General features: G+C 34.1%; 1 protein-coding gene across 1 annotated transcript in view; it reads left to right on the top strand.

Annotated features, from left to right (window-relative positions):
• The first annotated feature begins 200 nt into the window (after nucleotides 1–200).
• The window catches only part of NETO1 (neuropilin and tolloid like 1), a 194,458-nt gene continuing 169,321 nt past the window's right edge, over nucleotides 201–25,337 (top strand). The window contains exons 1-4 of the mRNA XM_027852437.1: nucleotides 201–228; nucleotides 2,256–2,309; nucleotides 2,525–2,662; nucleotides 23,146–23,394. Coding sequence (XP_027708238.1) covers nucleotides 201–228; nucleotides 2,256–2,309; nucleotides 2,525–2,662; nucleotides 23,146–23,394 — 469 coding nt within the window. The remainder of the gene's footprint in view (nucleotides 229–2,255; nucleotides 2,310–2,524; nucleotides 2,663–23,145; nucleotides 23,395–25,337) is intronic.

The raw sequence follows: 25,337 nt of genomic DNA, 5'->3' as shown, positions 1-25,337 counted from the left end.
AGGCGGTGAGAGCTAGAGCAAGCGAGCGAGCGGTAGCGGAAGGAACGGTTGATTAGCTTGTAGCTGCTGTGTGGGTTCGGATTCTCCCCCAACCCCCACCCCGCCCCCCTCCTGACTCCATCCTCTCCCCCACCACTGGAAGTCCTCCCGAATCTAAATGGAATTAGTGGAGATCGGAGTCCCTGGCGTAAGGAACAGACATGATCTATGGACGCAGTTTGTTTCACAGTGAGTACCTTTCTCCTGGCGCCTAGTTAGCCCCCTCCAGTTTTCCTTCCGTCCCTTTTCTCCTCCCTCCTTTTGGAAAGCGCAGGTGGATGCAGCGCAACCTCTCTCCAACCGGACCCCGCAGTAGCGCTGGAGTCTCTGGGGCAGATGTAAACTTTCTGTATTGCAGCATAATTGAAGAGGGGCTAGCGGGGAATGTGGAGGCGAACAATGATTAGTTAGTATTTTCTCCTGGTACTGAAATTAAAAAAAAAAAACAACACTTTTTTTTGGGGGGGGTTAAGGTTAGGTAAGGAAAAGAGGTTGCAGAAACCTTTGAGTTCATGAATAGTCCGTAGCTTAATGATTGTGCGTGGATTAGAAAAAGCTTTTGGGGAAGTGGGGGTGATGGGAAGTGGGATTATGTTGTGAGAGATTAGGTCAAGAAGAAGTCCCCCCTTTTCCATTATATCAGAGTATATTCCTTCACCACTGATATTCTTTCATGATAAATACTTTAATGTACACCAAAAACACCGTGTTGGTTTGAGGATATAGCACCAAACTCAACTACTCTGAATTAACTTGCCTTTTGGTCAGAAAATATCTTTTTTAAATGTGATTGTATAAACTGTGTTGGGGGGGGTCTATCTAAGAGAAAACAACATCCTAAGGCAAGATGAAGAAGGCAGTGTCGGTGACATATCCTCATTCTCTGTCAACCTCTATATACAGGGGATAACTGTCAAAATAAAGGAAGGTTTCTTGTACTCTTCCTGAGTAGTGCAGTTGAAGGTTTGCTAGTACATTAAGGATAGCACATTCCATAATGTACAAATGGGAAGCATAGTGAAGAATCTTTGGCAAAGGAAGCACTCAACTTGAAGAGGTGGTTGCATATGTGTGTGTGTGTGTGTATTTATATATATATATATAATATATATATATGTTTGTATGTACAGACATATATATTCAGGTTTACCTCAAGATGTGTTCAAAGTACTGATTTTTCTCATTTAGAAATACTGAAAGGGCCTAATCCATTCTAAGAACAGATGGTCTGACCACAAGCTTTTTTTTTTTTTGAGGAAATATCTGTTCAGATTAAAGCTATGCAAAACAACAGTTCACAACAACATAGTTTACATATCAACTCTAGTACACAAAATAAAGCCCACATCTCTTGACCTTTTCTTTAAGAACCTGTTTCCAGGTAAAAGCTCATGTGGCAAGCTTTAGGGAAAGGTTTTCCTGGTAGCCTATGTCCTCTTTCCCAAAATTGCTTTTACATACATATATACATATATGTAAAAATTGATGCTTAGAATAATTAATTTATAATAGAAAATTTGCTTTAAAAACTATATATTCACAATTTGGTTGCAATACAGAACAGAATCTGAATGTTTACCCTCGAAGTCTTAAGGGATTAATTTTATAGCTTCTTAAATTGTGGGGATCCCAGTGGTTTTTGCATGTCAATATATTTTTATAATGCTGGCTTAAACCTCACGATCAAATTAATCTCCTTCCTCTCCCTTGTCTCTCTCCTCCCTCTCTCCAACTCCTTTTCCCCTAAGGATTTGACCCTAGGGATTTCTCTTCTGAATTATGAGGTGTTTGCTTTTTTTTTTTTTGCCATTGCATATTAGGACCAAGCATATATACATTTTTTTTCTCCTTTTTCTCCTTTTTAGGTGCCATTATATTCATGGCAGTTTAGAAATTCAGAATGTCCTATTGCAATACTTAAATCAAAATAGTTAGGTTAACATGTTTCCTGCTAGTATTCAGTTTCTTTAGAATGTTGGATGCTACTCACAGTCAACCTGTATTAACTTCAAAATAGGGAGTCCTAACTTTTCTTAGTTTTCTAAGTCAGTTTTTCTAAGTCCCATGTAGATATTTTTTTAAAGTAGCAACAAAACTGATTGGTTATGATATTTTCTTATCTTCTTATTTTATTATATTGAGATAGGTCATAATATATCAGTCACTATAAACATTAATTTTATCTGTCCTTGATTATTTCTGTTTATTTGTTTCAGTTGTAGCAAGTCTAATCATCCTACATTCATCTGGGGCTACCAAAAAGGGAATAGGTAAGTTTATCAAAATGATAAAAAGTACTGCAAATTCCTGACAATTTTCCCAATTCTATCCAATGCTTTATTGTGATAAGAATCTGACATTGTGTACAGCTGCTTGCCTTTCCTTAAGGAAAGCTTATAGCTTAATTACAAATTAAGAACTGAAACAAAGGTGGTCATATCTATTTTTAGTTCCCCCAAAATTGAATAATGGCTCTATTTTGCAGAAAAGCAAACCACTTCAGAAGCACAGAAATCAGTGCAGTGTGGAAACTGGACAAAGCATGCCAATGGAGGTATCTTCACTTCTCCCAATTACCCCAGCAAGTATCCTCCAGACAGAGAGTGCATCTACATAATAGAAGGTAAAAAAAGGAGAAAAATATGACAAAATACTTTAAGCCTGAATTTCTTGTTTAATAACACTTCATGGACAATTTGTTTTACAGCTCTTAAAAAGCATCAGATTGAGTTCACACTTACTTGAGTGTAATTAGATTGAGTGCATCAGATTGAGTTTACACTAGGTGTCTTAAGAAACTGGAAGAATGTGCCTAAAAGTTGATAAACATAGATTTAGAGCTGGAAGGGACTCTAATGGTAAGTCAAATCCTTCATTAGCCTGGCAGGTAGTATGTGTTTAACAAAGATTGACTGATTGAAATCTGAGAGGTTAAGTGATTTGCCCAGAGGAACCCATCTAGTAAGAGTATGTAGCATGATTTGAATTCAGGTCTTCCTGATTACAAGTCCAGCAGTCTATTCCCTACATGCCTGTAAATAATTTAAAATGAGTAAAATGTCAAATGAAAATAGACAGCTCTGATTTTTTAAAAATTTATTTAATTGATGGAATTAGTGGGCAATATATACCTGAAAGATATTGTCATGCCATTTGACTTAATCCATCTTATGCATTTTTATAAACTGATAGATAATATTGAATTCATTTTATTAATACTGGAAAATAGAATGGTGTAGAATCAAAGAAAATTATGTATATTGTCAAAGAACAGTTTGTAACAACATGGTATAGCAGAGAGGACACTAGACTAAAAAATCAGAAGTCCATACATGCTAGTCCTGAATGTCATTTTTGAATCAGGCTGTTTCCTCCTGCACAAAAGAGAGAATTGTTCTGTAGGATCTGAAGGATTATTTCCTAAATTTCTATGATATCATCCCAAACATTGGCCTGAAGCCTCATTTTTACTGGTTTGTACCAGTACTCCTGGTACTATGCTTCAATTTACAGCTAAGATTTCCAGGATTTGGCTGGCAGCTAAATTTGTCCAACCCAAGTCTCATAAATGTTTCTGAGGATTTTCAAAGAGAGGTCAAAGACCTTCTACCTTCCTTGAATTTTCCCTATTCCCTGTCTGAAGGCAGTGCTTAGATGTCTCCAGAATGCAAAATCCTTACTGAGAGTCAATGTCTGAGATTTAACTTTTCTCATCTTACCTTATAAAGACATTATACAGTCCTGATATATGCAATACTGAAACATCACAAAAATTATTTTGAGTATATTGAAGAACACTTTCTGTGAAAAGTTATATGATTAATTGCATTGACCTATAAGCCTTAGATATATGCATTTTGAAGATCTTTGGGAAAAATAAAGTTTCTATAATCCAATGAACTTTCTGGAAGAAAGGGACTCCATCATAAATGGGAAGTGCTTTGAAAATGTTAATGTGCTATTATTTGGCCATACTTCATCCAGATTTTTTTTCTTTCCTTATTTTTAAACATGGGTTTAATCAAAGATCTATAGGGTATAATCATCATCAAATCATGGGGAAAACTATTCTGAACCTGATCATTCAATTCAATTCAACATTCAGTAAGTTCTTCATTATGTAGCAAACAACAAAAATAAAAACAAATCAGTCCCTTCTCTGGCATTATATTCTACAATGGGATAGCAAGAATATAATAAACTTAAGGCCACTTCAGAGGAAAAGAGCACTACCAGCTCAGGACAGCATCAGTGAAGGCTTCACAGAGGAAAAATCATGCTTGATTTGAACCTTGAAGAAAGATAAAGGATTCTTAGTGTCAGAGATAAGGAGGAAGTTCATTCTAGCTATGGGAACAGATTCATAGATGTGGGAGATCAGATGTCTAGTTCAAGGAATAGTCCAATTTGTACTGAATGTAGCATATATGAAGGGAAGGGAGCAAGTTTTTATTAAGTGCCTGCTATGTGCCAGATACTATGCTAAGCACTTTACAAATATTGTTGCATTTGAGCCTCACAAACCCTGGGAAGTGTGTGTTATTGTCCCCATCTTACAGTTGAGGAAACTAAGGCTGATGGAGGTTAAGTGATTTGTCCAGGGTCACCTAACTAATATGTCTATGGCTAGATTTGAACTCAGCCATGGAGTTCAAAGACCTTCCTGACTCCAATTCCAGAACTTGATTCATTGTACCACCTAGATGCCTTCTGAAGACAAGTACTATGAAATAAGGGTAAGTCCGAGGGACTCAAATGCTAGGGTCACTGCAGCTTATCAAAAAGATAATAGGGAATCACTGAGGATTTGGGAGGAGGTAACTGACAATACTCAGAATTATGCCATGATAAGTGTCTTTTTGCCAGCTATGTAGAGGATGGAGGAAAGGGATTAGACACTCAGTGAAGAGTAAAGTGTAATGAGGGCCTGAACTAGGAGGTTAATTGAGTAGGTGGAGAGGAAAAGAAGAATATATGGAAAACATGTTATTGGGGGATAGAAGTGACAATACTTTATAAGTAATTGAATATTTGATAAATGATGGAGAGGCAAGAATGAAGGATGACTCTTGAGATTATGAAACTGTGTGAGTAGGAGGATGGTAGTTCCCTTTATAGAAGTAAGAAAGTTTGGAGAAAGAGTTCATTAACAGGAAAAAGAAAATGATGTTCCTTTTTGGACATGTTAAGTTTGAGATTTTGATGAGTAGACAGCTAGCAATGTGGGACTGGATTTCAGAAGAGACACTAGGGAAATAGATAGAAAGAGTGATGGATTGTTTTGGAAGTCATTTGCTTAGAGATGATCATTGAACTCTTGGAAGGTTTTATACAAACAAGGGAAAGAGCACAGAATGAATAGAAAAGGGTCCATGAAAGAACCTTAAAAAAACACAAATGTTTTGGTGGCTGGAGATGAATGAGGCACCATGAGGGATAGGCAAAATTACTAAATAGTAATAATCAGATAATGCTAGATACATCTAGTGGGAAAATCAGAATGAAGTCTTCATGGAAATCCAAGCATGAAACAATACCCAGGAGAAAGGGGGTAGTCAACAGCATCAAAAGCTTTAGAGAGGTAAAGGAGCATCTATACTAAGAAAAAGCCTGTTGGACTTAGCTGAAATTATTAGTGAACTTGGAGAGAGAACAATTCAGATTTTATCTAATATTCAGAGAATGGTCCATTTCACCACTGTCTTTACCAAATTTGGTATTTCTGGACTGCTTACTCTAACTTAAAGTCTACTATTTGATCAATCAAAAAGCATTTATTAAGTGCTTACTAGGACAAAAGTAATACAATCTTCTTTTCCAGTAATTAGATATTGAAATTAATAACAGATTAAGAAAGATCACACAAAATTTTGTACTGAAAATTAAAAATTCAAAGAAGGCAGGACATGTCTTCTACAATGTAAGAGCACCTTTAATTCTTTAATCATTTCCATATAGTAAACTGGAACTTAGTAAATGTTGGAAAGTATAACGATAAAAAAAAATTTCAATTAAACTAAAGTCAAACTATTCATTTCAAGTCAACACATATTAAGTATCTACTGAATTCTAAGTTCTGTGCTAGATACTCTGTATATAAAGTTTAAAAATATTAAAACCCTTTGTTCAAGGAGTTTCATGTACTGGGAGTAATTGGTTATATATGTACACAACTAAATGCAGTGTAAAGTAGGGAATGTTGGGAACAAAGAGGAATAATTGAGACAAAGTGATCTAAGAAAATTTGAAGAAGGAGGGGAAATTTTTCATTTGGGAAGAATCAAGAAATTTTTTATGGAGTAGGTGGAAGCAAAGTTGAATCTTGACCTGAGTTCAAATCTGGCCTGAGACACATAACACTCACTAGCTGTGTGACCCTGGGCAAGTCACTTAACCCCAATTGCCTCACATTAAAAAAAAAAAAAAAAAAAGATGAACCTTGAGGTAAGATCAGGATTCTGAAAGACAGAAATAAGGAGGGAATGGATTGCGGATATATGGAATTCCAAGTAGTCAGACTCACAAAACTTCAAATAATGGAGTAGAAATGTACTATTCATTGTATGTCATAATGATACATCATATATACATTGCAAGATATTTTCTGTCAATTTTGCATTCTATTTCTACCTCAGCTCAGTCACAGCAAATCACTGGGGCATCTGATTGGATTTATGTTTGTGGGTTATTGGTGGTGTTCTTGTTTTTTCCTTGTGTGTGTGGGGGGGAAGGTACTTAAATATACTTTTTGAAAGTGTATACTTTTCACTATTTGAAATCCTTATAATTCTTCTTCTTCTGTCATCTTCCCTCTTTGCCTTAAATTTGGGGTTTCTATACAAAGTAGAAGCAAATTTCACATAAAATCTACTTACGATATCATATTTAGTAAGTAATGGGAGTGACAAGATACAGAGGACTGTCCACAGAATAAAAATACATAATTTCTGCATTTTCCCCATGAATTTGTTTCACAAGACACATGATGTCATGAATTCCATATAAACAAATAGAATTTTATGTCATTGATAATGCATGTTTTAAATAATAAGCATGGCATTGTATGCAAGCAAATACCTTTAAAATATTTTCTCAGAGGTCATTGTGTTATTTTTTTAAAGATATTATATTTTATTAAAATAAAGTTCTTTTAGCATAGACTAGTTTTGAGATTCAAACCCAAAAACTTATGTTTTTCAGGCTGATATATTCATTAGTAATTTTTAGATTATCTATTATACTTCATTTAGCTGACAGCCATAAATTTAAGATGTTGATTTACTAGGATCTGTTTCAAAGCACTTTCAACTTTTTGAAATAATAATATTTAACTTTTTTCTTTATAATTTAAAGTTTATCATCATTCCATAAAGTTCCAGGGGCAGAATGAATTATCAATCTAACAGTACAAGAGAAAACTACATTTTAGAAAGCAGTTTGGCCAATAAATGATAAAGTCTTTGGCCTAGGTGGCACATTGGATAGAACCTTGGGCCTGAAATCAGGAAGGCCTGAGTTCAAATCCAGTCTCAGACACTTAATAGCTATGTAACCCTGGGCAAGTTACTCACCTCTGTTTGTCTCAGTTTCCTCAAATGTAAAATGGAGATAATAATAGCACCCACTTCCCAGGGATGTTGTAAGGATCAAATGAGATAACATTTGTAAAGCACTTCAGATAGTTCCTGGCATATAAGATAAAATAAATGCTTATTCTCTTCTCTTTCCATATATATAAATGCCCCTTGTTTTATGTAGCCTCATTTTACTTCTACACTTGTAGTAGCAAAGGGCTCTAAGAAAGGGGCAGAGAATGCTAAGTGGACCCAAAGAAATTAATTTACATAATCAATTAATAATAATAATAATTTATTGTTCCTGTAGCAAAACACGTTATATTTTCTCCTTTCATCTTCACAAAAATACTAGGAGGCAGATACTATTAGTATCTCTATTTAACAAATGAGGAAACTGAGGCAGATAGGTGTTTAAGTGACTTAGTCATATAACTGAACAGTGGCTTGGGCTGGATTTCAACTCAGTCTTCCAGAGTCCAGGTCCAGCTCTGTCTGCATTGAACCACTTAGTTACCACATGGGCCACAAATCAATTGAAATTCCAAAATATTAATATTTTATATTTGATACTACTGTGAAAGAATTTTATTTTCATCCATTTGAATACTACCTATGCCAATATAAATCACAAACCCCTACATTTCTTCTCTTCAAAACTTCTTACTTTCCCATAAATCCATCACAGAAAATTTCTGTACTACTGAAGGTTCTGGAGACTTTTGTTTTTTTGTTGTTGTTGTTGTTGTTGTTTTGTTTTTGTTTTTTAGCACATTGAGGGTAATCATGTGCCAGTAAGTTATAATATTGATGTCTTCCAGTAGTGTGCCAGTTATTCATCATTAATTGGAATTATATGTTAAAGGGTACTAGCAAGTAAATATTTTTAAAACTGTGGTTTTTAGCACTTTCTTCTTCCCACTTTTAGCACTAAGTTATTGCAGAAGGAAGGAGGGGATCACATAACCAGAGGATGTAGTGCAATATTTATACTTATACACATTCATATAGTGATTATACACAAGAGTCAACTTTGCCAATATTTAGCTAAACTAGTCTTCATTTAAGAGATGCCCAGTTTATCTTTGAGCCAATATTCAAAACTATTCTAGCTCGACTGGATTTGCCCGAGCTTGTGTTCTGCTAAAATAGCTTAAACATCAACAGTCATCCCCATGCCCCAATGGGGCATTGAAGTAGGACTTCAGTGAAAACTGATCAGATACAGAATGTTAGGGGCAAAGAATATATGAACACAGAGTGCTCTAGGGAAATTTGAGGAGGGTAAGGAAACTTTTAGTTGGGGAAAATCAGGAAAGGCTTCATGGAGGAGGTGGCACTGAAATTGAAGCTTAAAATAAGATCAAGATTCTGAAAGACAGAAACAAGGAAGAAAATGTATGTTAGGCATAAAATTCAAGAGGGTTAGATATGAACATTAAAAATGTTCACAATGAATATTACTGACAATTCTCATGAAATTCTCCTTGAATTTTCCTAAAATAAGTAAAATTGTATGGTTCCATTAGGTCAAGACCACATTCTAAAATTTTATGGTTTCACAAGTAAATCTGGTTTGGAATATATTGTAGTTTTGTTTTATATATATAGATTGATCAAGACCAGTCATTATCTGCGTATACAAACAGCCAAGTAATCTTGAAGTTTCCTCAGAACCTTATATCTAGGAAAAGTTGGGAAAAGGTGCAGCAAAGTAGAATGACACTTCACTGACACATTCTTTTTTAAATATATGGTCTGGGACATCTTAGTACATTTCCAAAATAAATAAGCCAAGCAGGGTCTATTTCTGTTTTGTCACCCAAGCATATAGTATATCATAGGGCCCAGAGTATAGGTGCTTCAGAATGTTAAATGAATGACAGTCTTTTGGACTAATTTTCAGGGTGTGTATTGAGGAATGAGAGTGAAGAAAATGAAGAGGTACTATGACATAGTAAAGTTACTGCAGAGTTCTGAAATGACAGTAGAATGGTTAAATATGGTACTACTTGGTAGGCAATTCTTATGTGACTTTGCTAAAATTAAAAACAGGCTAATGAACTTCCTAGTTGAAGCAATAAATATAACTAAGTGAATTGCAATCCATTTCACCCATGTCTTAATCTAACCAAATATGAAAACAGAATGCAATGTATTGCCTATATATGTTATGACAAAACAAGTAAATTTTATTGACTTCATTCCATTCACCTAAATATTTGCAGGCACATAGATAATGGATCAGCTTTTTCACTTTCTATTCAGGTATTTAGACATTGTCTAGACAAGAGAAGACTTAACTTTCAAAGAGTCTACACAGATGTAAGGGTCTTCTGTTTGCTAAGTGTGAAACATCCATATAAAGCTATCCTTAGCTACATTTTACCTCCTGGCATTGTCATTGCCCTGTTCATGCCACTAACTCCGTTAATTCACTTGTTAAATATAAGGCAGCTATTTACTAAGCATAACAAATATTTCAGCACAGATGTCATCTTAAAAAAAATCATAGGGTTGTAGTATCATAGATTTCAATTAGGATTTTATCATAGATAAAATATATCATATTATGTAATATCATAGATTTAGAACTAGAAGGAACCTTAAAAGCCATCTAGTTCAACCACTTCATCTTGAAGCTAAAGAACTGAGATACAGAGGAATTAAAATGCTTGCCCAGGGTGACACGATAGCCCATAATAAAGCCAGCAGTTGAATCTGGGTGCTCTGACTACAAAATAACAACTCTTTCCACTATATTATTCTCTTTTTTTTCTTTTTTTCAAACTATTCACAATATTCAATAGCTAGCACATTTATAAAGTACCTATCATTCCATGCAGGCATGGTGCTAAACATAAAAAAATAAACCTTTTATTTGATCTTCACAATAATTCTGAGATGTAGGTGCCATTATTACCTCTATTTTTACAGATTGGAAATCGAAACTGATAGAGATTAAGTGACTTGCTCAAGAACACATAATTAAGAAGGGTCAACTTTGAATTCTGGTCTTCCTGACTCTGGGCCTACTGCTCTAACCTGTACCACTTAGGCACCTGTTCTAGGAGATCAGTAATTCACTAATTTGTTCAACAGTGTCTACTAAGTACCTACTATGTACAAGGTGCTGTGCTAGAGGCCAGAGGATTCAAAAACAATATTAAAAATAATCCCTGTCCTCATGAAAGACACATAATTCAATCAGTAATTCCTAAGTTTATATTATAGGCCTAACACTGTGCTAGATAGTGGTGTTTGACTCAGAAATGGGGGTTAATAATCATTGCATAAGAATCCCCATGGATACATGTTGACTTCCTTTTAAAATGTAATTTCATCTTTACTTTATTGTATTTTTATTTAATTTGTTAAATATTTCCCAATTACATTTTAATTGGCTGTGGCCTGCACTCAGGGTGCTGCTGATAGCATATTTAACAATTGTGTGCTAGAAGACACAAGACTCACATGGGCAGGTATGTAGAAGCTCATTTGAGCAGGTAAAACACTAACTGATGGCACTAGAAACAGAGGTATGAGGAAAAACTTTACAAAGTTTCAGCCGAATTGAGACTTGAAGAATGCTAAGGACTCTTAAGAGGTGGAGGTGAGGAAGGAATTTCTTAAATGAATTAGCAGTTTAGTTATTGGGAGCTGAGAATGATCGATAAGATGACAAGGAAAAGGCAGTAGGTGCAGTTCTTGAACTAATATGGGCACATGAATTCTAGTTGTGCTGCTATTCACAAATATTTATCTTTTTGGAGGCACATTTTAGTTGTAACTGAATTTTGTAGTCTACATGTAGCTGTGAATTCCAAAAATGCTTGACTTGTTTAGAGGTTTTTGTTTTTATTTTTTCTTGTTTTTTATTTTAATTATGAAATAAATAAAAAATGGCTTATAGTTAAATCTTTATTTTCAGGAATTCTATTCAACTGAAAGGATTTCAATTTCTATTTCCTTTAGCTTTTGCTGTCAATCATTTAGGCTTATGTCATGAGGATTGCTGCAGCCACTTATTTTTACCACAAGTTAAAACCAATGTTTTCTAGCAACTATGAAATCCTCAAGTTGGTTCTTTTGTGAGAGATTATTAGATATATAAGATAGAAGCATTGAGTCTTAGATATTAGAAGTCTTCACAAAAAAGAGGAATCTAAACATAATTGATGAGTGGACTCTGTTTATTTGAGGCACATTCAGGGGTGGGCTGGCAAGTGTTTAACTAATTCTTCATATAAAATGCATGCACAATTCACTTTTAAGTTTAATTCTCATTATTATTATTTCTTCCATCATTTTCTTAAGTCCAGACAATAACCAAACAATACATCATGCCCTGATTTGTAGCATTGCTGATTCCTAAATTGTAAATGTTCCCACTGTAAATTTAACAATCAGCTTTCCAGGACCAAAAGAGCTATTTCCCACAAACCGTTGGCACATATCTAAGAATATTCTTAAGTTCTGCTACCTGATTCCTAATTAAACATGAAATCATTGATTTCTGAAGAGATTCCATGTGTATTGAATGATCAAGGGTTGACCTTCACAAAAATTTAGTTCTTCTCTTGAGAAGGGACTATGTTGATTAGAATAGCTCATGCTCTAATATAACAGAAGTATAAAGTGATTTCATAATAGGACAATTTTGTCACCATTGAAATAAAAGATTATTATCATTTCTGAGTTCTTAAAATTTTTATTATTATGAAGACAAAAGTACAAAAAATACTTTATTATACAATGGCATTTTATTCTACTGCCTTCATATCACTTTGTATGTTTGAATAGCTAATAAAAAGTTAGCTTTCAATTCACATGTGGATCCTCTAGAGTGGTAATGTCAAGGGAAAAACAGAGGGAGGAAATAAAAGTGCTGACATGGATTCCTTATTCTGACCAAGGTGACTGACTATTTTGACTAAGGTTGTTTTCCTTATTCCGACTGAGCTCGTTAACAATAATACTCCTGGTTACCCATCACCTATTTTGGAGAACAGAGTGAAGAAATATGATAAGATGGAGAAGGTGGAAGAGAAGGGAATAATGGATATGTTTTCAGAAGTGAGGGAAGTACAAAGAAGGACTCTATTCTCTCTCCTTGAAGCATTGCTTTACAAGAAAAATAAAATACATGTTCACATTTATTTTCTTTGCATATTATTCCATAGGAGCAGAGACTGAAGGCATGAAATAGAAACTAAAATTCTGTTTTTTTTTTCTATCAAAGAAAACATGTTTGGAAAGAAGTACAACTAATTAAACTCCGATTGAAGGAATTTTTCTTGAGATAATTATCCATAAAGTAAAAAAATAAAACATGAATTAAATGATTTTCATAAAAAATATCAGCTGTCATGATTTGACACTGCCATTCCTTCTGGATGCTATCTTAGTTCTCAACTAATTTTCATTGTCAAACTTCTAGAATGACAAGTGTACACCTATGAGCTCCATTTCTTCACTTTTTTCTTTGGCCAATCATAAACCACTATGTTCAATCGATTATTTCTTCCTTTAGTTTCAAAGATACTGAACACTGTTCGTAGTCTTCCTCTCTCTCCAAATAGATTTTATTTATTTCATTTATTGATATATTTTCTTTCTGCCAGCTACAGCTCTCAGTGTTCATTAGTCCAGTTTTTAGCCTTCTGCTTTCATTCTTTCTAAACAATCTCTGTTACAGAGCTCATCCCCTCTGTGCTGAAACATTACATCATGTCATAGGATATACATACAGTGTGAAATAGTGACTATATTTTTGAAGTAAAAATAAGAGTAAATAGTCTAACAAATTATATATTTTTTTGGTTTAAAATATACTTTCTTTTCTAAAACCTTGACTTTCTCAGCAATCCAGAAAGCACAACTGCTATAGACATAGGAAATAGAACCTTAGAGCTGAAAGAAACCTTAGAAATCCAATCTACCACCATCTCCCTAAGGATAATAAAGTGAAACTCACAGGTGTTAAGTTTCTTGTTAAAAGTCACCTCAATTCCACAAATATTTAATTGTTTATTATGTGTCAGGTACTGTGCCAGGTGTCAGTGTTACAAAGACAAATATAAAACAGTTCTTGCCCTCAAGGGACTTATATTATTTCCACTGGTTATTTTTACTGAGGCATCTAGTAGGTACAGTGAGTAAATAGATCACTGGATCTGATAAGTTAACAAGCGCTGACTTCATATATAGCCTCAGACTCTTTCTAGCAGTGTGACCCTGGGCAAGTTGCTTAATCCTGTTTCCTCAGTTTCCTCAATTGTAAAATGTGGTGAATAATAGCTTCTACTGTCCAGGGTTGCTGTGAGGATCAAATGAGAATATATCTGTAAAGTGCTTAGCACAGTTCCTGATATATGCTTAATAAATGTTTACTTCTTTTCTTCCAACTTGTGTATCTTATCATCAGCTTAAACACACTACATAAAAAATAGAACTTATTTTAAATATAACCCTAAAGGAACCTTGAAAATCATTTAGTGTAACATCAATGTTTTACAGAGGAGGAAAATGAGAAATACAGATACTTTAAGTGGCTTTCCCAAAGTTATATTCTATTTATTCCCTACTTAGATTTCCTTCCTAGCTACATATTCTTTCTAATTGGTACCACATCTCTTATAGGGAGCAAGATTGAAAATCTTGATATCACCTTTGTTCATTCCTCTACATGCCCCATATCCAGGCAGTCACATAGTGTTACTTGAAAGTTTCATTGTGTCTGTTGTTTTCTCTTTATTTCTACTGCCACCACCTTGATTCTTCCCTGTACTAGTTTGTGACTGTATTTTTTTCAGTTTTTTTTTAGTTGTTAGTACTTTTACCTCCAACCTATTCCATATACTGTATAGTGATTAATTTTTCATCAAAACTGTTTTCATTGTGTTGCCTCCCTGTTCAATAACTTCCAATGCTTCACTATTTCAAAGTAAATCAAGTCTAAAATCCTCTTCTGGCTTTGAACGTGTTGTGTAATTGGTTCTACCCTGTGTGTAAAACCATATACCAGTGCGTGTACTTTTCACTATAGTGAAATGGTCATAGTTCATCATGTTCCCCCATCTTTTTTGCCTTTAGACTCATATTTTCCCCTCACCTCAAATAATTTCTTCTGCCTATTCAAATCCCACTCAGACTTCAGTGTCCAGTCTTCTCCATGAAGCTTGAGTCAAATTATCTTGCCCTCATTTCCTTCCTTCCTCAAACTACAATCATCACAAGTTATAATGATCATTTTTCTATTTTCTAGGTTTATAGTACACTTAATTATATTATTACCTCTTATTTATTTTTAAATTTGTTTTCACCATGTTTTCTTAATTAGATTTTCAGGTCCTTATGGGCAAGGGCAGTGTTTCACATATCTCTTGTACTTCTGAGCACATGCCATGTAGAGTATCTACTTAATAAGTAATTACTGCTTTTATTATAATCCTATAATACTAAAGGTAATTTATAATTTCAAAACGGACCAAGGATTATTTTTCATGTTTTACATCATTGAACTCATTAGTTTTTCATCCTTTGCAACTTTGGACACAACAACAACAATAATTTATGTAAAATTTTATGCCTGTACTAAAAGTCTTATTATGATGCATCATCATTGTGTGAAACTGGTCTTATTCTCAAAGGCTAGGTCAGTAGAGAGCAATGCCTAATAAGTTACCAACCTGGAAAGATTCTGAGGGAGGGAGGGAAAACATGCTCTCTATTGGTTATTTAAGGATTAACCAGCCCACCTAAGCTGGAGAGACTTACCATCAGAATTGTGGCCATAGGTGATAGATTTAAATACACACACTCATGCACACACACACACACACACACGTGTGTGCATGTGTAATACCACAACAACTTGAGAAAATTTCACTAAGGTATAAAAAATGAGAGATCTGAATTGTTAGAATGAAGTCTTATGCTAATGAAATCAGGGACCTTTCAAAGTCTTGAAGATGAATAATCTATAAACAGATAGGGCAAAAGGTTGTAGACAAGTGAAAGAAAACTGATAAAAATACTAATGTTTGAAAAATATTAAAATTTTATCTCAATACAGGCAGCAAGGTTAAGAGAATAGCTGATGAGAGTTTTTAAATGGTATAAAATAAATATGTCTGTCCTCATATGAGAATATTCTTGACAAAATATCATCTACCTTGCCATAACTTATAAAGACCAATTTGCCATAGGATTTTACATTTAGAACTCAGAAGCACTTTGAAGGTCATCTAGTCAAAGCCCTTCATTTTTATACATAGGAAAATGCAAGGTCAAAGAGGATAAATGATTTGACCAAGGTCACTTTGATAAGCAGCAGAGATGAGATTTGCACTCATGTCCAAAATCAGCTAATATTCTCTTGCACCAAGATTACGTAATGAAAAAAGAGAAGCAATTCATATTAAGGAATTGTCTATCAATCTCATATTTAAAAATTATGTCTTATTACAATCTATGTGAACTAATCAGTTAAAAACTATCACCATTTTAAGTCATCAAAATAGAGGAGGATAGAATAAAATTCAATTTAATTTAGTCATTATTTCCTAATATACATATATCTTGTTCCGTGCTAGTTGTGGTGGGTTATAGAAAAGAATTCTAAAACATGGTCTCTTCTTGTAATATTATTAAGAAGACTTGACATATAGAAGCAAAGTGTAAGATATGACATATGATTAATTGACAAAGGTGAAATGTGTCTAAGGAAAACATGTATTTGATTATGAAAATAAACAATTGACCCAGTGGCACCATTTTTGGGGGAGGAATGCTTCATTCTACTTATTCTTATCATTTTAGCCAACCTTTGGTAGATAAAACTATGTTGAACTTATACTTAAAGATATGATATACTTTAATTATGACATGTGAGTGTAAAATGAAGAAATGAATAATCAATGATAGAAGTCATAAGGGATAATTTTTAAAAATTAACAACTAATAAAGAAATGATAACTTATGATATTTTGGTTTATACTACAAACTTTATGCCTATATTGCAGCTAATGATGACCACATCCAGCAGTTAGTCTTCAAATGTGGGTTGTTGAAGAAATTTTTGAGAGAATTGTGTAATGTAAGAACTTGAGAAAATCAGATAATAATTGATATAATATCTCCTAGGATAAAGTCATAATAAAAGACCAACAATTCCTGTCCAGAAATTAGATATATGGTCAATTGATAAAACCAGTAGCAGTAAAAATTCATTGACATGACAGAGCTATACCATTTAATAGGAATATTGCAAAAAAAAATAAACCTGTATGGAAATCTAAAGAATCATGCAGGCATATTAAAATAGATATAAAAACATGAAGTAATATTATATGCTTTAATAAGAACTGGGAATCTTACTGAACTGGAAAACATACATGGATTGTTGAAAATTAAGAAGCAGTATTTCTAAATATTCCCTACCTCACTAGAAAATTTCTTGTTGTTATTCCCTTGGCCTACATGATCCATACTTTATATAAATTCATATCAGGTTTATCTGATGTGGATTAAATAATGAGCACATTATTATCTTACATTTTTCTAACTATATTTTCAAAATGCTTTAGTGCATTTTAGTAGAACTTGTTGCTTTATGAGTTTAAAGAGTTTTCAGTGAGAAACTTTCTTTACCAGTGTAGATTGGTAGCTTTTCTGCAACTTAGAATCTGAGAGAGTTGCCTGGAGAGGCTGACAAATGAAGTGATTGTGCCTGGGTAAACAGATGGAGTGTATCAGAGGCAAGATTGGAACCCAGGTTGACCTAACTCTGAGCAATGTTATCTATTCACTATGTCATATGCAGTGCATATAGCTAGGCAACACTGTGACATTTGTTTCATGTATTAGAGGTAAAATTGTATTTGCACTTGTGCTAGGGGCATATGATTTTGGAATCAACACTAAAGCAAAAAAAATTCAATTGTGAGCTCTTTATTTCTTTTTGGGTTATAACCAATGAGCATATTTTAAATAATGATAACTTCAAAAAGTACAAATATGAATACTTGTGACCACTTCAAGGAAATCTCTATTTGTGCTAATTGGAACCTAGACATAACATACGAATAATTAAGATAAATACCATTGGAGTGGTACAATGAAAAGCTGTAGGAGATCACAATAAGGAGGAAACACAACTAGTTGGAGTAGTCAAAGAGCTCATCAAGTAAGAGGTAGTATTGAAGCCAAGCTTTGAAGGATTTAGTAGGCTGAGTAATGGGTGGATTGCATTTTTGGTGACTGAAAACAGTATGAATAAAGCAATATAAGAAAAAGATTTGAGAAGGGATAGATCAGTAACCCTACATGATGATTGCAGGCTGTGTAATAATGAGTAGTGGGAGATAAGAATTAAATAATTGGGAACATCAAATTATGAAGAATCTTGAATGTTTGTTCATGGTTTTGTTCTCCTCTCTCTAAGCAATGGGGAAACATTGGGGGCTTCTGAACAGGAGAGTGATATCAGAGTTTCTGGACAATTTATTTCACTTGTATTATTCAGTCATTAAGTTGTGTCCAACTCTTTATGACTCCATGAACCAAAGCACAGCCGGCCCTTCTATCCTCCACTATTTCTCAAAGTCTGTCCAAGTTCATGTTCATTATTTGCATGACACTATCTTTCCATCTCATCTTCTGCCATCTCCTTTTCCTTTTATCTTCAATCTTTCCCAACATCAGGATCTTTTCCAATGAGTCCAATCTTCTCATTATATGGCCAAAGTATGTAAGCTTACATTTCAGTATTTGACCTTCCAGTGAACAGTCTGAATTAATTTATTTAAGTGTTGACTAATTTGATCTCCCCACTGTCCAAGGAACTCTCATAGCTCTTCTTCAGCACAACAATTTGAAAATATGAATTCTGTGGTGTTCAGATTTCCTTATAGTCCAACTCTCAGCCATACATTACTACTGGGAAAAAAACACAGCTTTAACCATATAGACATTTGTTGGCAAAGTGATCTCTGCTTTTTAGTACACTGTCCAGATTTGTGAAGGCTACTTCATTTCTTCTAATAAATTCTAGTAGTATACATAATGATCACCTGGATGAAATCCACCTATTTCCATCCATCAAAGTTCACTGGCACCAACATGACAATGTTTAACCTTTCCGTCTCCTGTTTGACCACATCCAGCTTACCTTGCTTCACAGATATTACATTCCAGATTCCTATGCAATATTGAGATTTATAGCATCAGTCTTTCTTTTCATCACCAGATGCACCCACAGCTTCCTTTTGTCTTTGGCCCAACAACTTCATTAGTACTGGAGCTACATATAGTTGTCCTGCACTCTTTCCCAGTAGCATGTAGGACACCTTCCAACCTGAGGAACTCATCTTCCAATGTCATCTCTTTTATAACTTTAGTACTATCCATGGGTATTTATTGGCAAAGAGCCTGGAGTAGTTTGCCATTTCCTTCTCCAGTGGACCACCTTTTGTTAGAACACTCCACTATGACCTGTCCATCTGGGGTAACCCTGCATGGCCTAGCTCATAGTTTCATTGACCTATGCAAGCCACTATACCATGATGAACAAGGCAGTGATCCAGAAGGAGATTCATCTAACAGCAATGAGTAAAATGGATTAGAATTGAGAGAGCTTGAAAACAAGGGTGAGAAGTTGTTAATACACCACATGATACCATTTTTCATTTTCTTATTTTTATGCTCAGTGCTTAGCACAATGTCTGGCACATAGTAAGTACTTAATTAATGTTCATATTGAAGTGAATTATGACAAAGCCAAAAGACCATATATAAGATATTAAGAGCTGGAACTAAGGTAGTAACAATAGAAATAGAAAGTAATATAAACTCCCTGAGAAAAGATACTGTTCTGTTTTTGCCTTATACCCCAGTAGTAACCATGATGATTTCTACATAGTATATTTATTTATTTTGTTTGAATTTGGAATTTAAGGGACATGTAGAATGATATTGTTAAAATAAATTGTTATGTGACATCTGTTGAGCATGGGGTGGAATAAGGGAAAGGAGTCACAAAAGAAACTTCTCCTAGTCCCCTAAGTTGTTATACATGTTTTTATATTTGGATGTTGTATTTTCCATGTAAAATGTAAATTCCTTGTGGGTTAGTAATTTTTAAAAATTGGCCTTTGTATTTCAATAACCATTATGTCACATTGTATGCAATAGGTATGTAATAAATACTTCCTGGATAAAACCAGATTATTTATAGAAACAGAAAAGTCAGAAGGAGAAGATGATTGGGGAGAGGGAACAGGTATTGGGACTAATGACCAGTTAGTTTTTTGACATTAAATTTGAAGTGTTAGTGGGATGTTGAAATAGAAAGACCCAGCAGGTACTTAGAAATCCAAGACTGAAGCTCAAGGGAAAAATAGTGACTCATCATAAAAAAAAGTCATTTTCATCATGTTGATAATTGAACCCAAAAGAATAGACCAAAAAATAATGAAGTGAGATAAGTGAAAAGTGCTGAAGTTCTAGCCTTGAGGAATGCCCACAGTCAGGTGCTGAATCAAGAAGAATGGAACAAGTTAAGTAGCAATGAAAGCAGGGGTCATCAGAGAGATAAAAGGAGAACCCAAAATTGCAGAGTCAGGACTAGCCAGGGGTGAGAGAATTTCAAAAAGGGGAATTGGTGGCTAAAGGTGTCACTAATGGAAAGTCAAAGATGATTTCTTGAAAAAAGGCCATAGAATTTGGCAATGCTTAATAGAGAAATTTTAGCAGGTAGTAGATAACACAAAGGATATCAAATATAATTAGTGGTGGGAAAGCAAAAGCAGTCAGTATGAAATTTTTAATAGTTCTTATGGTAAAGAGAGAAAGGTTGAAGCATTACAAGGTCTAAAGAAGTGTGTGTATGTATGTATATGTGTGTGTGTGTGTGTGTGTGTTGAGTTGGTTGATTGTTAATTTTTTTGATAAGGAGTCCTGAGCATGATTATAGACAGAGGGTAAGGGCCCAGAGGAGAGAGAGATATTGAAGATGAAAAAGACAGTAAATACTTGATAGAGCAAGTACATTTGCTCCAAAGAGGACTGTTGAAAAGTTAGTTCTGGCAGTGGAGAAAAAGGACATTTCTCTTGAAAATGGAAACAAATATGACTAAATGGATAAAGATTCAGACCAAAAAGAGTGTATGGAAGGGAAGTTGAAGTATTTTGAAATGCTGTCAGAGATCATTCCTACAAAGCTACGCCATGATTGATTTTCTTTTTCAGCTATTTAGTGGAAATAAATAATCTCAGCAGGAAACATATCTATTTTGACCATGTTTTTTAAAAAAATTCAACTAATGGGAATGACACAAGTACAACAACTAGTATCTTTTCATTTCAACTAGCATGTTGAAATAAAGTCTGTAGTTCTTGTCTAAAGGGCAGCTAGGTGGTGCTGTGGATATAGTATTTTGCTTGGAGTCAGAAGACCTGAGTTCAAATTTGGCCCCAGTTGCTAGCTGTCTAACCCTGGGCGAGTCACTTAACCTTATTTGCCTCAGTTTCCTCATCTGTAAAATGAGCTATAGAAAGAAATGGCAAACAACTTCAACATCTCTACCAAGAAAACCCAAATGGGGTCATGATTAGTCAGATATGACTAAACAACAAATAGTTCTTGTCTAAAATGGTTCATATTAACATTTACACTACACAGAAATTCATACAATTGCCTGATGGATACTTATTAAAATCTTTAATTACTAATATCTGTGTTTCTTTTATAAAGTTAAAAACGAGTAAAATTATAGATGTAAAAAAGCCTCCTTGAGCAAGGTCCTTCTTTCTTAGTCACAAAATATTTGAAAATACTTAGGTCCAGAGGAGGTATCCCGACTATGCAAATGGAGTTTTGATTTCTATATATTAAATCATAATTGCACCACTGGAGTTCAGCTTATCATTAGATTTATATGTAGTGAGGAAAATGGGGAAAGTAAACTTCTGACTTTTCTGAGGATCATAGAATATCAGAGTTGCAAAGAACTTCACAGGTCATTTAGTTCAATCTGTTCCCAAACCTACCAAAGCATGCAGACTGAACAAAGATCCCCTCTGCAGCAAACCCAACAAATGGTCATCCAATAGTGGTTTGAAAAACTCCCATGCAGGGTGAGCTATTAAAATTTAAGGCAGGTTACATTTTGGAATATCCCTAATTATTAATTCATTTTTCTTTAAAATCTTCACTGTTGCATTTCTACTCTTTTTCTTTACCAGTTCTGTCCCCAGGGGCAAAGCAAAATAAATTTCAAACCCCTTTTTCATGATAACCATTTAAATTATTAAAGACAGCTATCATAATCCCACCAATTCTTCTTGAGACTAAATATTCCCTGTTCCTCTAACTCACCTTCACATGGTGTGATCTGAGGTCCTTTTCTTCCTTCAACATTCTGATTGCCCTGTTCTATACACCCTCCAGACCTAAGTATTCTTGCTAAAATGTCATGTCCAGAACTGAACAAGATATTCCAGATGGGAGTTGATCAGGGAAGGTTACAAACCCATTAGCCTATAGCTTCTCCAAAATCTACTTTTTGAAGTTGCTTCTAAATTGTTTTCCTCCTACATTGCTTGGCTTGTCATTTACAATATAGGTAGGTACTTATAATACCCATAAATTCTTTGAACCTCCTCTTTTTGTCATATTTATTTTTGATGACCTCTGCAATTAGCAGGCAGATGGTAGAGGATGTCATCCTCTGGCTCACATAAGAGAGAAAAGATTTTTAAATTAATTGCCCAATTAATCAATAGGATACTTAAGATGCAGATATGTCTTTTCATGGACAGTACTGAAACCTCCCCACTTAGTCACACTGAATTTCAACCCATAAGAGATTTGCAACATTTTAATGTATATAATCTCTAAATCAGTGTGGATTTCAGAAACAATTGAGTAGAATATCAATATTGGTCCCATTACCATTACTCTTTTTTTCTCTGTTACTCCTAACATATGGACATGAAAGACTTGTATATAACAATCTGACTGGACAGAAAGGAGCATCAGGGTAAAGTGTAAACATATAATCTTATTAATGGTTTTCTCTAGGAATGCTCTTTATGTCTCTGTAGAGGCCAGCTATGAATTTGAGAAGGGAGCAATTCTCTGAGACATCCAAGAGAAAGGCTATTTCAAGAAATATAGGAAAGTGGCAGAGGGAAGCTTTTTTTTTTTACTTCTAATCCCAACATGATGCTTAACTGCTCCCTTTTCATAAGCAAAATGGAATAACCCATTAGATTTGTTTACCATTATCAATTCTTTCCCCCAAAGAGCACTTTGAATTTCCTTGTGGAAATTTGGAATCCTCCTGAGAAAACCACTCCTCTTTAGAATGTTATCTACCAGAATACATCTGCTTGTTTTTCATTTTTGCGTGTGTTGAGCACAGGCATGATTTGAATATCAGATCTGAAGGCAAAATCAGAAATGAATCAGAAAAATTTAAATTAAACAAGATTAGTAAATAATGGTTTCTCATCTCATCTTTTTCAGCTGCCCCCAGGCAATGTATTGAACTTTACTTTGATGAAAAGTACTCTATTGAACCCTCTTGGGAGTGTAAATTTGATCATATTGAAGTGAGAGATGGACCTTTTGGCTTTTCTCCAATCATTGGACGTTTCTGTGGACAGCAAAATCCACCTGTAATAAAATCCAGTGGAAGGTTTTTGTGGATTAAATTTTTTGCTGATGGAGAGCTGGAATCTATGGGATTTTTAGCTAGATACAACTTCACAACTGGTAAGTAGATATTCTTCTTCCCCCCCAACAAACGTTTATTCATGGATTTCATAATTTTGACTTGCATTCTTTTGTTGGACTGCTATGTTTTTTGTGAAAGTATCACTATTTGATTTTTAAATTCAATTTTTGTTTGTTCACTTCATAAAGTTTGACAGAGTAAAAAAAAGGCATTTTCTTATCGTATATCAAGAAAGCAATTAATTCAATTGACTTTCATTATTCCAAAATCCATACTTTGAAGAAAATTCTATAATCAAGAAACACTAATTATGTACAGAAGCACTGAGAAGTTGAATATTGTTTGTAGCATTGTAAAATGTATGTATTATTGCAAAAGTACTGCACTGTAATGATTTGGGATTTGATAAAGTTATATTGAAGGATTTGACATGTGAACAATAACCCATATTATACAAAGGAATATGTTGACCATCATTTGCATAATTTATCAATGTGTACGTCATGATTCACTTAGGTTATATTGGGTATAATAGTAGGATTTAGAATATGAAAAGTTAAAAAAGGGGTTATTTCATGTTCCAAACATGATTAATAGAATCACTTAAAAAGTTGAACAATGATGATACATTAGTTGCTTCAATTTAGAGTTTATGTTAGAGAAAGTTAGATATGGATTTTGTGACAGTTATTGATTTCATAACATAAGACCTTCCCCACCTCAGATTCCTTGTAGTTTATAAGAAATTGTTTTAATTTTAGAGACACATGATACTTAGTTTATCATGGCATCAGAATTTGGCATGAAAACAAAATTTCTAATTGTAATTTCCCTCCAAGATAGGTTGTTTTTCTCTTTCAAGAAGTAGTTATTTTCCCACATATGTAAACTGGTGTGGATTGATTTTTAAATATGAGAAAAAAAGTCTCAAAAGTCTTATTTGCCAGATTTCCCATTTTAGGTATATAAAACATAATATGACTTCTTACTAATGGTTAATTTCAAGTAAACCTCAAAGAGCACTAAAGTGTTATCTCATATTCTCTCTACTTTGGTGTTTTTTTTTTAATATTTTATTGTCTCAAGTTTGGTTACTAAGAATTAGTGATTGGGATATGTAGTCTTGACTTTTAAGGTGAGAGTGGGGACTGCTGAATTTTTATGACTAATAAAGTCTTTCAGTGACCAGGTTATTTCTTTTGAACTGTTTGTGATCCTTTTATTTAAACTATTTCATATCTCACTGTCCATCTCCCAGAAAAAGGGGCATTGGGAGTTGTAGACAATAGGCTGCAGGAAGTTGAGGTTGAGTCCACTAGTCAGTCTGAAATACATATATATTTATGTATATATCAGATAATAATTTAATAGCCAATTAGTTGGCTATTAATAGTTGTCTAATAATTAAGCAATATTGCTATAGAGCTTACTATGTGCCAGGCACTGTGCTAAGTGTTTTGCAAATATTATCTCATTTGATCTTCACAACAACCCTAGGAGGTAGGTGCTATTTTTATCCTCATTTTACAGATAAGGAATCTGAGACAAACAGAGATCAAGTGATTTTCACAAGGTCCCACAACTAGTTAGTGTCTGAAGCTGGGTTTCAGCTCCAGTTTTCCTGACTTCAAGTTCAGTGTTCCACTCTCTGCTGTGTCATCTAGCTGCCTAACAAACCATAATGTGTGTATGTATGTATTTAAACATATTCATATTCAGAAAGACATTTGTTTATGCATGTATTTATTAGATAAATATCTTAGTGAATACGTATATATTACATAAATACACATGCACACAGATACATAGCCTTACTAATGTGTTTCCACATTACTGGTTCTGAAATTAGTGTCATTCATACAACCATTTTATACAATTTTCTCCCTAAATTATTTTTTCTCCAACTTCTGCTAATCTACCATAGTATTTCTAGGGAGGAAGTTATACTCTAAAAAGAAGTTTACAACAAAAGACCTCATAC

Source organism: Vombatus ursinus, unplaced genomic scaffold, assembly GCF_900497805.2.
Source record: "Vombatus ursinus unplaced genomic scaffold, bare-nosed wombat genome assembly UNPS02009573.1, whole genome shotgun sequence".
NCBI classification, from domain to species: domain Eukaryota; kingdom Metazoa; phylum Chordata; class Mammalia; order Diprotodontia; family Vombatidae; genus Vombatus; species Vombatus ursinus.
Note: the sequence above shows the minus strand (reverse complement) of the source record. Positions and strands in the feature narration are given on the sequence as shown.